The sequence below is a fragment of the Oncorhynchus mykiss genome, chromosome 5 (assembly GCF_013265735.2).
Source record: "Oncorhynchus mykiss isolate Arlee chromosome 5, USDA_OmykA_1.1, whole genome shotgun sequence".
NCBI lineage: Eukaryota > Metazoa > Chordata > Actinopteri > Salmoniformes > Salmonidae > Oncorhynchus > Oncorhynchus mykiss.
The window spans coordinates 44829197-44845982 of record NC_048569.1 but is presented as its reverse complement, the minus strand read 5'-3'; the positions used below and the strand labels follow the sequence as shown (position 1 = coordinate 44845982).

The 16786-nt window shown below is 41.3% G+C and overlaps 1 protein-coding gene across 3 annotated transcripts in view; it reads left to right on the top strand.

Moving 5' to 3' along the window:
• The window catches only part of arl15b (ADP-ribosylation factor-like 15b), a 73304-nt gene that overhangs the window by 7089 nt on the left and 49429 nt on the right, over nucleotides 1-16786 (top strand). The window contains exons 1-2 of one of the 3 annotated variants that reach the window (XM_036977639.1): nucleotides 5240-5410; nucleotides 5808-6062. The exons of 1 other annotated variant lie outside the window; for it this stretch is intronic. In XM_036977639.1, the coding sequence (XP_036833534.1) occupies nucleotides 6009-6062 (54 nt within the window). In that variant the 5' untranslated portion in view covers nucleotides 5240-5410; nucleotides 5808-6008. Of the gene's footprint in view, nucleotides 1-5239; nucleotides 5411-5807; nucleotides 6063-16786 lie in introns of those variants that run through there. One more of the 3 variants, XM_021603075.2, reaches the window with a different exon arrangement.

The window sequence follows — 16786 nt, the reverse complement described above, 5'->3', positions numbered from 1 at the left end:
AAGGGGAACCACTACTTCAAGGTCTCAGAGCAAGTGACGTCACCGATTGAAACGCTATTTAGCGCGCACCGCTAACTAAGCTAGCCGTTACACATCCATCAGCTAGCTAGCTTTTTTTTTTATGACCAGCACTGTAGGTTCACAAGACAACTTTACCAGGATCATAGCATACGTATCGATGAATCATTGTGACATATGAAATACGAGTGAGTGTAATCAATGTGTAATAACTACGTAAAAAATGTTTGAACGCGTTAAATTATTATGTGACATGCAGTCATATTCAGGTCCTGATTGGTCAACAAGCTTATTTCACATGTCAAATAGTGTTATTTTACGTGTATCTTTTTTGACACGCAAAGACCCAAACGGCGTTCCATAGAAATCCTGTTTGACAATGAAACGACTGAACAAATGAACAACGAAAGAGCACAGCAAGTAAGTGAAAGAAATAGGTTTTGATTATGTTTTACTGGTAATGGGGACATACGTAAATGCCAACAAAATAACTGTTTGGTCAGTGTGGTGTGCGTGTAACCTTTATTTAACTAGGCAAGTCAGTTAAGAACATATATTTATTTACATTGACGGCCTACCCCGGCCAAACCCGGACGACGTTGGGCCAATTGTGCGCCGTCTTATGGGACTCCCAATCACGGCCGGATGTGATACAGCATGGATTCGAACCAGGGACTGCCTCTTGCACTGAGATGCAGTGCCTTAGACCACTGCGTCCGTGTGTGTGTGTTAACTATTTAACTGTGCTAGAATGCTTAAAAGGCCGCAAAAATTTTAAATATCGGTATCAGGTTTATTTGGCAAGGAAAATATCGGATATCGGTATCGGTGTATCACTAGTAAGTAGTATGGTCTACAGCACGTGCCAAACTCGCCCCACGGATGGCAGAGTTCCTCCCTTTTACTTGATTGATGAATTTTAAGGTCACTGATTGGTAAGGAACTAGGGCTGAGCGATATATCAAATTAATTTGATGAATCCTAATGTGTTTTTGCGCGATATTCCAAGAGCGTTTATGTCCGCTTGTTCTCATGTTGTATTTTTGGTCTCGTCTCTCTCGCCCCTTTTTGTCCTGTGTGCACCTCCCCAATGGGAGTCATTGTCCCAAAGGTGGGAAGGCAGGTGACAAACTTAGGAAAAAAAGGGATTGTTTGGGTAGGCCTTCTCTTATTACTGTTACAGATGATGAGGTTTTATCTTTGGTGTTGTGGTATGGGCAATTCCACGTTCACTTAAAATGTATGCCAAACAAAAAAACATTGATTTCACAGTTTAACAAACCATACAGCTCTATGCACAATGACTACTTTTAACAATTTACACTGAACATTTGACAAAAACACCATTTACTGGAAGAACTGTTCAGATGCCAACAGAGTTTTGGTAAAATCTCCTTCAGTTTTTTTTAATTTTTATTGTTTCCACGTTTTTCAACTGTTAAATATCTGAAACGAATTAAGATTCAACGATGTCTGCAGAAAGAATGGGGTGTCAGCTATGACATGACACTGACAAAATGTATTTAGATTATTGAACTACAGTAAGTGTAGTGGATTTACACCCTGTAACTCCTGATCTGTGCAACACTGAAATGCATAATTATGGATATGGTGATGAATCCTAAATAGGAACAAATGTATAAATATGCAATATCCACCTTTGCATATTTGAGGTATTATTTTATGCACTGGCTATTATTTGCCCCCAAGCATGACGACATTTGGTTGCGCCGGACCAAATCTGAACGTAGACGTCTGTTTCACAAGTAATAAATATAAACTTATAAATCAAGTTTAGCCAAGTTGGATCTAGGTATAATTTCACAAGCTCTGAATTCAGCTAACAAGGTAAAACAGTTGAATGGTTATGAACACACCCTTCTGTCTGTCTCCAACTGCCTCCAACAGCATGCCAGCCTGTCCACTTTGTTCAGATGTTGAAATAAAGTGGCCTACCTTATTTCTCGGAATGAGAAGGAGTTGCCAATTCCTTATATAATTGTTTTATGCTTATTGCACATTTATAAAACACAGACTAAACCGCTAGTATAACAATCTTTATTTGATTAAAATGTTGCTAGCGATACGTGGTACCTTAATTGTGCACGAAACAAACAGTGTTAATTTTCCAGAATGAATGTTCATTGGTACATGCGTTTTATTATTGTCTATTATGATTGAAATTTGAGGAGTTGAAGCATATACAAGGAAAGGTTAACTTCTCCTCTATTACAGTAAAAATGATGTCTCCGTGTTTCGGTGTCCAAATTGCGAGTTGAAGCTGTTTGTCAGAGAGGAAGAAGTGATCTCTCATCTTTTGTTGTTGTGAGTGGTAGAGGGAGGGGCTTGGGAGAAAGAGGCGAAGAGAGAAGTTTCACTCTCCTAAAAATTTGTCCCAAAATAAGCCCCATGCGCTTATTTTGAACCAAAGCTTGTCGCCTGCCTTCCTGCCTTTGGGACAACGACTCCCATTGTTAGGGTGGAGACCATGAGAATCTCGTCATTATATACAGATCTCGGGTGTAAATGGGAAGGTGCCCAGCACAGAAGGAGCAGGCAGACGCGACCAAAAAAAAAACACATGAGAACAAGTGGAAATGAACGCTCATAAAAACTAAATTTACAAACAACCTCGATTCTGCGATACAGGCATTTGGAATATCGCACGAAAACATACATAGGAATTAATCAGCTTCATTCAAAATATCTCTCAGCCCTACAGTAGAGTTCAGTGCAGTAGAGTATAGTTCAGTACTCAACTCTAATGTATAGTACTGTACCGAACTATACTTACTTACTCTTCTCTACTGCGCTCTACTATGCTGTACTGTATAGTATTGTGCTGTCCAAACTTATGAACCCAACTGTGGTTTGTAACTACTTTCATTTCCCATTGTAGCCAATGAATTTGCAGAAGAATTGATAAACAAAATTGATATCAGTAAAAACACGACAACTAACTGATGTCTACTTTGACCTGTTACTTCTGTGAACTTTCATTATCCTCCTTCCTTATGATGGAGAGAAATGAGAAAATATCTTAAAGACACAGTCAGTGCCTTGAGAAAGTATTCACGCCCTTTGACATTTTCCACATTTTGTTGTTTTACAAAGTGGGGTTAAAATGGATTGAATTGTAATATTGTTTTGTCAACAATTGTACACAAAATACTCTTAATGTCAAAGTGGACGGAAAAATGTAAAAATATTTTTTTTTATGTAACTAATGAAAAATAATACACTATGTTTTGATTAGATAAGTACCCCCCCCCCCCCCCCCCCCCCCCACCTTAGCTACATTCCCTTTCTTTTTATCCTGAAAACTCCCCAAGTGTACAGAGGAGTTGGCAAGACGATAGGATAGTGATATTACTGTGCATGGAGAGGGACTGAACCCCACTAGACTGGATCACAGGCAATAAACAGTTAAATTAAAGATTAGCTACTCGCTCTCCACTCTCCAGTCAACTCTCTACTTAACCTCAAGGATTACAATTTTCCATAGAATTTGTTGAGGGAAAACATTATTGGAGCCCTGCAGTGCATCACAGCTGTTATGATGGAAAAAAAAACATCCACGGGAGATTTTCAGCTTACATGGAATGGGTGGACCCGTTGCCCTTAACGGTTGGCACGGAGACGAGTGTTCTTTCAACTGCCAGTTGTGTTTTTTCAGATAGCTTGGCTTCCTCCACTGTGTGAGGTGGAGGAGAGGGTGGGCGCTTCTTTTATTGTTATTTTATTCACATTTTTACAACTTCTGTCTTTTCCCATCACCACAGTCCTTTCATTTGTTGTATTATGGACACGGATTCATTTCTGGATTTGACCTGACATTGTCAAATTCATTTTTTTTGAATGGCACAAAGTTATCTGCCCTTAACTCACAGAAGGAACAGGTCACCTCCATGAAAGAGGCTGTTGATTCGGGTCAAGAAATGTATATAGTGCACTACTTTTGACCAGAGCCCTTTGAGCTCTGGTCAAAAGTAGTGCACTTTATAGGGAATAGCATGCTATTTGGGATGCAGCACCACCTGTTTAACGCAGATGATCAGATGGTGACCTTTGATCACTGAAGAGATTTGAATGTCCACAATGCCTGAATGACTGAGCAGGGCAATAGGACGAAATATCCACATGGTTCAGTTGACGTCATGGCCACACTTCATGCTTGCAGCCAGGCCTAGTTTTGTTACCTGGATCTTGGGAAAGATCAGCGATATCACAAAGGCTGCGTTCACACCAGCAGCCCAATACTGATCTTTTTTTCCCCACTAATTTTCCCCACTTTTGACCAGTTACCTCAGATCTTTTCACAGCAGATCTTTTTCTGAGCTGATTGGTCTATGGGCGATTTCCACGGCAGCATAAGCTATTCTCACGTTGAAACTTCATTGGGAGGAAGGATGTTGTATCACATATCATTTTATATTGTTCTAAGCAATATGTAAAAATTTTTTTTTTAAAGAAATATCAAAAAAAGGTACTTTGAGCTATTAATAATAATATATTTAATCTTAAATAAATGAACGGGAGAAGTTATATTTCACAATCTAAACATAGTCCTTATTTTAAAGCATGCTATGAGGAGTATAACGACACCAAGATGTCGTCTGTACCATGTAGCGTTCACAGATCATTACATTTTTTTGCTTACGCTGGCGGGGAATCGCCCATATAGCCTATTTAGATATCATTTAGATTACATTTATGTAGGCTATTATCTGAATATACTGTATGGGTCTGATAGTGCTAGCATGTGGGGAATTAGTCACCCTGTATCATCATTATTATCCTCGTTATTATATAAAAAATACGTCTGTGTACAGAAGGCTACATTATCTCAAACTGCCTACTCATCGGATAAACTAGGTCTACATCCTCTTAAGGAAGTGAGGTCATTTTGGATCTAGAAGTCTTAATTTCAACTCTCTTTCTTTGGATGGGATTTAGAACCACAGGTGAAAAACAGTTCAGTTCTAGAGTCTCAAACATTCCACTCTCGCTTCCTGTCCTCTCAATGATTTTCTAGGCCTATTACAAAAATAAGTACCTTTTCTTGACTAGTGAGTTTTGAGTCAAGTATCTGTCCTTTTTTTATGTCTTCTGTTTTTCACAAGTCAGTCTTAGTAAGACATCCTTATAATAATGACGCGTGGACTTTTCCAAGTGCCTCTGCCTCCTTTCATCCAACAGTGTAGCTTGCAGTCCAAGAGTCCCTGAAGAACTCTGAGAAATTGGTTATTGGTGAGCGGTGTGGAAACCAGTTTGTAAAACATTACCAAGACAGGAAGGAGTGAGAGACTAGCCCATTGGTTCACATTCGTAGGGAAAGGTTTTGAGGATAGGAGTGTGACACAGACCGTGAGAGAACAGACTGTAAACAGAGGTACCTTTTCCAGATCTGCTTCCAATAAACTCCTCTGCAGGGCCTTGACAGACTTGACCAGCTTACTGTAGCTCAGTGGAATCAGGGTTTGGAAGGCCGGAGGACGGTAGATGTTTTTTTGCATGTTGTTATAAGGATTTTCTTTTTTTTAACTGGACATGTTGACTGTATTATGAAGACCTGTTAATCTTCAAACTGGACATCGAGTTGACGGGACCGGTTATGTGTGATCCGCTAGTCTAACCCTTTGTAGATCAGACATAGCCTAGCACCCATAGGTCTCGTATAGTCTGCTGAATCACCAGTGTCATAACTGTCGTTTGATCGAAATTAGTGTGAACAGATTTCCTGTCTCTCTCTCTCTCCTCTCTCTCTCTCTCTCTCTTTCTCTCTCTAGCCTCTACTTCCCAGATGAAGTTGCTGAGAGCTGGCGATGGGCTTCGTTGGATCATAACTCTGACTAGAGTCCTGTCGCTTTCCTCCTGCTGCTGCTCTGTCTCACTCTGTTCTGTCTTCCTCTCTGACTGTGTCCTCTTGTCTGTTGCTGTCAGTGGCTCGTTAAGTTGTTGAGGAAAGCGCTTGCCTTTAGCCGTGGACAATGTCTGAGTGCATGCATCTCACCCTATGCATTTGCAGGATTGGCGCCTATACGGTAAGGACAACAGCATGTGTCTTTAGCATAATAGCTTTGAGTGCACCTTCCTCCGTCTCTGTCCTGTCTGTTGTTACGTTGGTGATAAGTCTTATGTCGGTTGATAAGATTGTGTGATCTTCCATGACCCCCCCCATGAAATGTATATGAACTATTTCCTTCTGCTCCTCCCTTGGAATGTGCGTTGATTGTATACTTGGCCTATTTTGTGCTTGTACTGTAGCTAGAGAGAGCAGCTAGTGCTGTGGGCTGTGGGCAGAGAACCACCTCTGCTCCAAGGCCTCCTCTCACACTCTAGGCAGGATTCCAGAAGAGAACTCTGATCAGGCATGTCCAGTCGTGCCTTCCTTCAGGAATGCTCTGGTCTGTCTGGCACAGAGTGATCAGCTGGAACCCACCTGATCTCTGACATTCCAGCTGTGCTGGGAACAAATCTTTTGATCCCAGAAGTCGGGTGGCAACGCTTCCCCTGCTGCTGGACTGAAGTGCATCAGATGTGTGTTAAAGGAGCTAGAGTAATATGAGTGTGGTGGTTTGCTGGGTTTATGTTCAGTACGAGGTTGCAGTATGACATGGAATCCAACCAGTGCCAGAGTGTGGAAATGTCTTAGATGTTGTGCTTGGACTGGAGTCAGTTGTTTATCACGTGTGTTTTATCAGATGTTCCTGGGCCAGTTGACCTTTTGAAAGATGATGACCTATCAGCAAGCCATCCGATGGAAAAAATGTTATGACGCTGTTATTACAGTACACTGCCTGCTTCGTTTAACACTTTTCAGCAGTTATGTTTGAGTGGTTTTGAGCTATTTTTCTTTAGGGGGGGGGGGGGGGGGCTCTGGTTAGGCCTAGGCCGTGTGATAATAGGTAGGTTTGGTTGAGTGGCCAGCGCTCGTGGCTGTGGGTGTTAATGTCTGTCATTAGAGCTCACTGGTCTTTAGTGGAAGTGGTAATTGTGTTTTAAAATCGCTTTTATCTGCCTGATCTCTCCCTAAAAGGGGGAAACGGGATAACCGGAACCTTGTTCTAGAAGTTCACAGATATCATCATTATTCAACAGCCTTGGGGAACTGTGCTCAATGAACTGTGAAAAAACAGACATATTAGGCTACTCGAAGACGTGTCACATGCAGTAGGCAACTAGGCCTATTATTATTATTATTATTATTATTATTATTATTATTATTATTATTATTTGACCCTGCTTGTCATCTATGAACACTTGAACATCTTGGCCATGTTCTACCCCTTATAGCCTGGATCCCCTCTAGGTTTCTTCCTAGGTTCCGGCCTTTCTAGGGAGTTTTTCCTAGCCACCGTGCTTCTACACATGCATTGCTTGCTGTTTTTGGGGGTTTAGGCTGGGTTTCTGTACAGCACTTTTTTCACATCTCAAGTTTCCTACGACAGGGAATTTGTAAAGGCCTGAAAGCTGTCAGTTCAAGCGTGAATGGTGAGACTTAGGCCTATGGTGATTATGAAATATTTATGTGGTCTCAAATCCCAACCCCTGTTATGTGTTGGTATACAGTTGATGGGTCATACAGTGGAGTGGAGATAGGTGATGTCTGGACTCTGGAGGGAGGGGGATGCTGAATACAGGCTACTGGGCTCCACCCAGCTCACTGCACTTCCTCACTTTGATAAAGCAGGATGTGGCAGGCCGGCCTGTCGGTCGTTCCACCCCACCAAGGGGAATATCCCACGGTTCAGTTATTCAGCTGAGATTGACCCTGTCGTTATGCGGCCAAGGCAACCACCCCTATGGCCTTCTGGGAAATGAGGGCCTTAACAAGCCCAAACAGGAAGCTATTGGAGAAAAACATCCACTGAATGGGCTGTTTGAGTTAGGGGAAACAAAGATTGATGTCTGCTTTGTGCTTCTCACGGGTCTGGAACATTAACCCATAGGCCATGGTGGAGGCAGCATTGTTTGCCAGATGTGAGACGGGGTGGCTGCGGCAAGAGACTTTGGTGGAGGAGGTAGACTGACCAGTCAGTTATCCAACATACTGACTGGCCATTCTACAGTTAATCAAATGTTTATCCAACCCCTTTCGTGAACAAGATTCTGATTTACTCAGCTGATGATTTACAGATTTAGCTCATGATTTACCCTCTCAACAGCTTTTTCTGTTTTGCTCAGAATTTGAGTTACGATCATGCACCGTGTGTACAAAACAGTAAGGACACCTGCTCTTTCCATGACAGACTGACCAGGTGAACGCTATGATCTCTTATTGATGCCACTTGTTAAATACACTTCAATCAGTGTAGATTAAGGGGAGGAGGCAGGTTAAGAAGGATTTTTAAGCTTTGAGACAATTGAGACATGGATTGTGCGTGTGTGTACCATTCAGAGGGTGAATGGACAAGACATCATATTGAAGTGCCTTTGAACGGGGCATAGTAGTAGGTGCCAGGTACACCGGTTTGTGTCCAGAACTGCAACGCTGCGGCGTTTTTTCACACTCAACAGTTTCCCGTTTCGTATCGAGAATGGTCCACCACCCAAAGGACATCCAGACAACTTGGCACAACTGTGGGAAGCATTGGAGTGCAACTCAATTAGGACGGTGTCCTTAATGTTTTGTACACTCAGTGTAGATTAGCCAGAGCTCTGAGCCTTAGCAAGACTGTCTGAATGCAGGGCCAGCCAGGGAGAAAAAATGCATTGCTTCCCAAATGGCACCCTATTTTCTCTAGTCAAAAATAGTGCAATATATAGGGAATAGGTTGCCATTTGGGATTCACACTAGCTTTCTCTGCCAAACCGAACGGACGGACGGCATGTGAATGATACTGGGCTATAGACAGCAGGGGACCACCTCACAGTTTAGCTCTTAGCAGGAGCTTTGCGGAGTCTGACGCTAGTCGTAACATCCTGAAATATGAATACAGAAACATCCCTCTGTTGCATCATGTAGCACTCTACTTCACCACTGAGTGGAGAGAGAGTACGTACTGGAGAGGGCTAATGTCCTCATGTACACTTCTCCAGGTCTATTGGATGATATGGCATCTATACTGTACAGTTTTCCTGATTTCCTTGGGCTATGGTATCTCAAAGACATATATAATCTCTTTCAGACATGTCGTGTGAAAAGAAAGGGATCCAACTTCTTTCTCGTAAAGGTGCGTCTATAGATCAGCATTGATGATATGTCCATTCACAGCAGACAGGGATTTAAAGACCAAATATAGTTTGAAGTGATTTAAGCATCTCTGCTATGTGTTTGTGTGCTGTTAATGTGTATTTCTGTAGCCTTTTGAATTTTTTCAATTCCAATTATGCACTTCCTCAGTTCAGTTGAGTCCCAGTCTTTATAACCTCCAATTCAAAGTCCCTTTCCTGTTTCCTGTTGTTCCCCCGGTCTCGTCCAGTTGTCAAACTGGCCGGATTCTCTGGCCTTGGCCTGGCACTGCCCACGGTTACCATGGCGACCAGAATAGGAAAACTCACTTCACGCTGCGGGCTACTTCCTGTTGCGATTCTGTACCTGTGGTTTTGCATTAGGTCTAGCCTCGTGGTCCAGCCTGTTTGTGCTTTAGTGGCCAGTCAACGTTTGTTCATTGCAGTCTATGGTTCATTGTCATGCCAAACAACAACAATCATCATGATGTATCATAAATAGCTGTATGTTACAGCAAAGAGCCAGGCTAGTTTTGCATTAGCGAAGTTCTTCCCCCATGTGCAATACAGGATGTTTGTTCAGTCTGAATAATTTAGTGTGTTTGTAACCAGGGTTCCATCCAACCTTTTCATGCAAGTGAATTACATGTCGGATAAATACAAAATGTCACGGCAGGCATGATGGAAACAGCAAATTTTGTCGGTAAGCTTTCCAAATGTCTTTTTTATTTTATTTGAAATATGCTAGACAGGGTCTGATCTTTTTGTGTCGGCAATATTAATTATGCGAGAAATGGCAGTGGAAACGACATGTCGTGTGGACCTCCCACTTACGCCTCAGGAAAGCATGCAGTTTATTAGGCTACAGATGAAATAGATTATGATGCAAGTGCAAGGGGGTGAGCTTGATGCTCCTTTCCAATCAATATTGAGGGTCTTATTGTGGTGGCGTGATGATCAATGCCTGGCTGCCGTTTGACAAGTCAAAAAGAAAGTCTTGCTATTTTGTCCATGATAATCATGTAGGCTGTATCTGCGAGTTGTTGGGTAGAGTGCAGGTGTCAATACCACAGTGGGCACATTCGCTATATAATGTAACAAAACCATCAGTGGAGTTGAAAATAAAGACGATAAAGCAAAAGTTATTTTTTATGGGCACTATGTCATCACGCACAGCCTTTTATTCGCAACAAGTCCATCTTTTGAATATTCACATGAAAATCTGTCGCCAACTGGATGGAAACCTAGCTATTGTGATGACGAGGCAAACCTGAAACTACCAGATCTTTTAACTTTTACACTGTCTCTCTGATTTAGGATCCTAAGCATTTCCGTGTAAAAAGCCCCATGAGCACTAAAATGTGAAGTTCATTGGAGGAGCATGTCAAATTATGTCTTGAATGAAAGGTAAGAGTCTATTTTTGAGAAATTAAGGCATACAGTGTTATAATCAATCAAATATATACACTGCCTTTGGGCAGTGATTACAGCTGAGTTTTTCTGGGTAGGTCTCTAAGAGCTTTCCACACCTGTAACATTTTCCCATTTATTATTTTCAAAGTTCTTCAAGTTCTGTCAAATTGGTTGTCCATCATTCCTTGACAACCGTTTTCAGGTCTTGACATAGGTATTTAAACAGATTAAGTCAAAACTGTAACTCAGCCACTCAGGAACATTCTCTGTCTTCTTGGTAAGCGACTCCAGTGTAGATTTGGCCCTATGTTTTAGGTTATTGTCCTACTGAAAGGTGAGTTCATCTCCCAGTGTCTGGTGGAAAGCAGACTGAACCATGTTTTCCTCTAGGATTTTGCCCGTGCTTCGCTCCATTCCGTTTATTTTTTATCCTGGAAAAACTCCCTAGTCCTTAACAATTACAAGCATACCCATAACATGGTGCTGTCAATTAGGTTAGTATTGTGGAGTAGCTACAATGTTTTTGATCCGTCCTCAGTTTTCTCCTATCGTAGACATTAAACACTGTAACTGTTTTATAGTCAACATTGGCCTCACGGTGAATTCCCTGAGCGGTTTCCTTCCTCCCCGCAACTGAGTTAGTCTGCTTTTTAAAATGTTTTACCCATACGGTACACCCAGTTAAACATCTGTCTCCTTGTTCTGTCTGTGGCTATACAAGTACGGTTGCAACACACATTGCTGTTGTGTTATCAATAGACATTGTTTGACATGACAATGTTGAATCTTGATTCTTGGTTTTGTATAGCTCTGTAGCTAATGAGTGTATGCATTCACAGGGGAAAGCTACAGAAGCCTGTCCTACCTGTTCTGTGCTGGGGGTTTTTAATTACATTTTTATTTATTTATTTAACTAGGTTTGTATAGCTATCATTCAAGTAATTGTCCTTGAAACCGGTTTATTTTTTTTTTATAGTTGGACTTAAAAGACTCAAAATACCAGCAAATCAGCTACAAGTGATTTAATTTAGTAAATCTGTTCCAAAGTATTCCCACGCATAATAAAGAGATGTTATCATATACAAATGTAAGCAAGGCTTGAAATGATTGTGTTTTAGTCAAATAGTATAACTGTTTGAGCTTCTTGCAGGCCAATTTGCAGTCTACAAATGATTTGTAATTATGTTCCAGCCCCCAGACCATCTGCTCAAGAAAAAATCAGCCCTGTTTTGCTCAGTGCCTATAGAAAGTCTACACACTTTTGAACTTTTTTCACACTTTTTTCACAAATATATATTTGTTCCAACAGATCTACACAACCTACTCCACATTTTATTTTTCGAAGTGAAAGAAAGTTATTGAACGTATTTGGTTGGCCTTAAAGCTGTGAATCATGTTGAATAAAACTCTTTATCAACTTTGCACAACTCACTTCTGTCACCATGAAGTGCTTTCCGAGGCTAGTCAAAGACCACATCACCTCCTCTCTCACAGACACACTCAACCCCCTCCAATTCGTCGACCGCTCGACAAATCCACGGACAACGCAGTCGCCATTGCATGGTACACTGCTCTTACCCACCCGGACAAGGAATGCATATATGAGGATGCTGTTCATTGACTACAGCTTGGCCTTCAATACCATAGTGCCCTTTAAAATCACAACAAAGCTCACAGCCTGGGTTTAATTTCACAAGCCCTGAATTCATTAGATTATTATTGACTGTTTGAAATGCAGTGTATTTTACCTTTAACCTCTACGGGATCGGTGTTGCTAACGTAGGCTAATGTGATTAGCATGAGGTTGTAATTAACAAGAACATTTCCCAGGACATAGACATATCTGATATGGGCTGAAAGCTTACATTATTGTTAATCTAACTGCACTGTCCAATTTACAGTAGCTATTACAGTGAAATAATACCATGATATTGTTTGAAGAGAGTGCAAAATTATGAACTTGAAAATGTATTAATAAACCAATTAGTCACATTTTGGCAGTCTTGATACAACATTTTGAACAGATATGCAATGGTTCATTGGATAAGTCTAAAACTTTGCACATACACTGCTGTCATCTAGTGGCCAAAATATAAATTGTGCCTGGGCTGGAATAATACATTATGGCCTTTCTCTTGCATCTCAAAGATCAGATCTAATGTGTTTATATTCTCCTACATTAATTTCCAATTTCCATAAACTTCAAAGTGCTTCCTTTCAAATGGTATCAAGAATATGCATATCCTTTCTTCAGGTCCTGAGCTACAGGCAGTTAGATTTGGGTATGTCATTTGTAGGTGGGAAAAAAAGTGTCCGATCCTTAGGGGATTTTTGTTGTTGTTGAGATATATATATATATTGTTTATTGTCCATACGCTTTTGAAAAAATTGAGATATGAATTTTAGGCTATATCGCCCAGCGACTGAACTTCTCCCTACAAAACTGGGTCCTGAACTTCCTGACCGGCTGTCTTCAGGTGGTGAAGGTAGGCAACATTACCTACTCCACACTGATCCTCAACATGGGGGCCCCACAAGGGTGCATCCTAGGGCTGTTACGTTGTCAGTATTCCCGCCACACCGGCGGTCACGAGTAATGATGTCAGTCAAATTCCACGTAACCGTTTAGTCACGAAATTAGGCTCCTCCAAGCTCTGATGCCGCTGATGATCATTAGTAGCCTACCAAACTTGCTAACTGCCTGGTAATCAGCACTATATTGTCCCTCTAACCACTCTGACTTTCCTTGCTTTGTCTAACAACTTCCTTGCTTTGTCTAACAACAAATAAGTTGTGTGGGTCAGAGTGCAGTATTTCTTTAGTTTAATAGAAAAACTTTGTTGTTGCCTATCAACTTGACTCGGAGGGAGAACTTCTTCATGTCTCGACAAATTCCCATGATTTGTGAATCTGTTTTCGAACCGAACAGCTAGCGCTAAGATTTCTAATGCTTCCCCTGTCTGGACGACCTGGAATGATAGAGTCGATTTCTAATGCTCACTAGCTTCGTCATCCTCCTCAAAATCACGTTCATTGCGCTAAATAGCTCAACTGGCTAGTTTGCCTGTCTGTAAAGAGGAATGGTGAGCTGTATGCCTCTGATTGGATAGAGCAAATTTAGGAATAAAAAGGTATCAGCTGTTTGTTGGAGTTTAGAGTGACAACATGGCTAGATAACGCCAGCTAACAGCTCTCTGTGTCAGCATTGAGCAGCCCAAACGGAGCTGTTGCTATGTATACTCAGACGCAGAGGGCAAAAATTATGACCAGGGTGAAGAGTGACTACAATTACTTAACACAACTACTGACCGCAATTACTGACCACAACCACACAACTACTAACCACAACAACGCAACTACTTACCATAACACAACCACAGACCACAGCTACTGACCACAATCACACAACTACTGGCCAAAACCACACAATTACTGACAACAAGCACACAATTACTGACCACAACCACACAACTACTGACCACACAACTACTAACCACACAACTCTTCACTTCAACCACTGACCTCAACTATTGACCACAACCACCGACCACAACCACACAAATATTGACCACACAATTACTGACCCCAACTACTGACGACAAACACAACTACTGTCCAAAAATACTGACCACAACCACACAACTTCTGACCACAACCACACAACTGCTGACCACACAACTACTGACCACACATTAAATCACTATAACTACTGACCACACGCCTAGTGACCACACAACCACTGACCTAACCTTCTGACCACAACCAAACTACTGACTACAAATTACAACTACTAACCACAACCACACAACTACTGACCACTACTACTGATAAACTAAAGACCACTGCTGACTAGGGATGGGCATATGAAATGATTTCACTATTCTAGTAATATAATTATTAGTACAACTTTTTGTTTTACTTCTTCCACTACCACAAAAAGTATTTTAAAGAGCTTTAGCAAGCCCCACAACTTTACTTGTAAATTTACCATCTAGTTCAGAGTAGATATTTAAGAGTTTTTGGAAAACGGAGGGAGCTTTTTACCGTCATTCTGTTACCAAACTTTACATCTGCACTGTTCTTTGAATAAATGTTTTTTTTTGTGTTTAAAAAAAAAAAACTTTCAGTGTAAATTCTTAAATGTAGTCCTTGTTCATAGAATTGTATGATTTGTTTAACTTGCAATCAATGGTTTTTGTTTGGCGTACTTTTATAGTGAAAAATGAGTCCGCCTCATTCTGTTACCGTGGAATTGCCCTCCTTGATCACCTTCTTTACCTATTATCTTTACTATCAACACAAAGCAAAAACAAATCTTTACATGCTAAGATGAGGCATTACAGTTATTGTGTATATCTGACATTCAGAGAATGTGACCCACAGCCGCTTGCTTGTATTCAGTCAGGTTGATGCTGACTAACAAGGTGTCAATATTTTAATAACAGAAGGATAAAGTCCATTCTTCACATTGTTTGTGTTGTCATGGCACTGATTTCTTAAGTTTACAGCAATTGGGGGCATGGGATAGGATGGGTAGTTTTTAACCCCCATTTTGAAAAGCCTGCCTTCGAGGGTGGGAACAAGGATGTATGGCTCCCTTCAGGCTGTAGTCTTTACAAAGCCAGGGAAAATGAGTCAACCTAGATATCCTGCAATGTCCTGGCAGATAGGAACATCATTGAGAAAAGTCCAATTGCTCTATTGAACAAGGACAGCCATATCTACTCGCGTGATCGGCGAAACACAAAGGCCACAAAAATTGATACAAAACATGACTCCATTCATTTTTAGATCAGACGGCAATCTCAATCAACCAATGACATCATTGGTTGAACTCTCCCGGCACGAAAATTCTAAAATACAGCTATTGTGCATATTAATGTCTGAAACGCCCTCTCATCATTCCCCTCATCATTCATAATTATGTAGGGAGACTGGAACAACACCCCAGATTGTGTCTAGCTGTGAAGTTTCCCTTTAAAAAATGCAATGTCATTGTTTGAAAAGATTTTATGACCTATTTTGATGTTGATTGTAAAGGGTTGGAGAGTGAGCTCGACCCAGTCCCTACCTACAGTTGATTGTGCTTCAGTCTATGGCACATACAGGATATATAAAACATTTTAAAAAAAGATTTTAAGCACTAGGCCTATTTTGATGTTGATTGTTAAGTTTTGAAGAGGGCTTTGCCCCTACCTACACTTTATTAAGTTTGTCATGGACCAGGCTTTTCACACAGCCATTATGCCTTTGACACTCAGGGGGTGGGCGTGCCATGAGTCTGGCAAGTGAGTCTTTCCTGGACCCTGTGTGTCCTCAAGGCAGCATTTTTCTGTCAGTGAGGAGGTAAAAATGCTTCCTTAACAAAGCCTGGTGTCATCCGCTCCGATGACATGGAAGCAATCTCACACGCCTCAATTTCCTTCTTTCTGGGATATTTTCAGAGTCGGCTAAGAATAGGCCAGAGAAATCTCTCCGGTCACAGCAAGCAGCCTACACAACGTCTATTATTACACGATTAAGGCAGTCTTTGTTGTTGTGTAGTACTGTGGACTCAATGCATGTGGTTCATTACCTAGGTAACCACATTGGCTGGATGTCCTTTTCGGTGGTTGACCATTCTTAACACACACAGGAACGTGTTGAGTGTGCAAAACCCAGCAGCGTTGCAGTTCTTGACACACCCAAACCGGTACGCCTGGCACCTACTACCATACACCATTCAAAGGCAATTAAATATTTTGTCTTGCACATTCACCTTCTGAATGGCACACATACACAATCAATGACTCAATTGTCTAATATCTTTCACCTGGATTACCTTGGTCAGTCTGTCATGGAAAAAGCATGTTCCTAATGTTTTGTACACTCAGTTTATGTTTATGTTAGTGTGGGTGTGTCTTGTTGCTCCTGACCACCTCTTATAGCAAGCCTGCAATAGGGGTCTGCAAGGACTTCCTCAGGTATGACTCATTGGCTATTGATCAGCTGGTTCAACCTGTTGTTCATGCTCCTAAAACCCCCACAACCCACGGGAGCCCAACTACAAACACACTAGTCAAGTTGTCTGTTTGTTCTTAGACTCGCCTGTCTGTTATAGGACTGCTAGAGCTTTGTCATCTGATCTTGAAATTCTCAGTAATGGAATAACTTGCTGGCACATGCCACCTAGTGTTGGAGT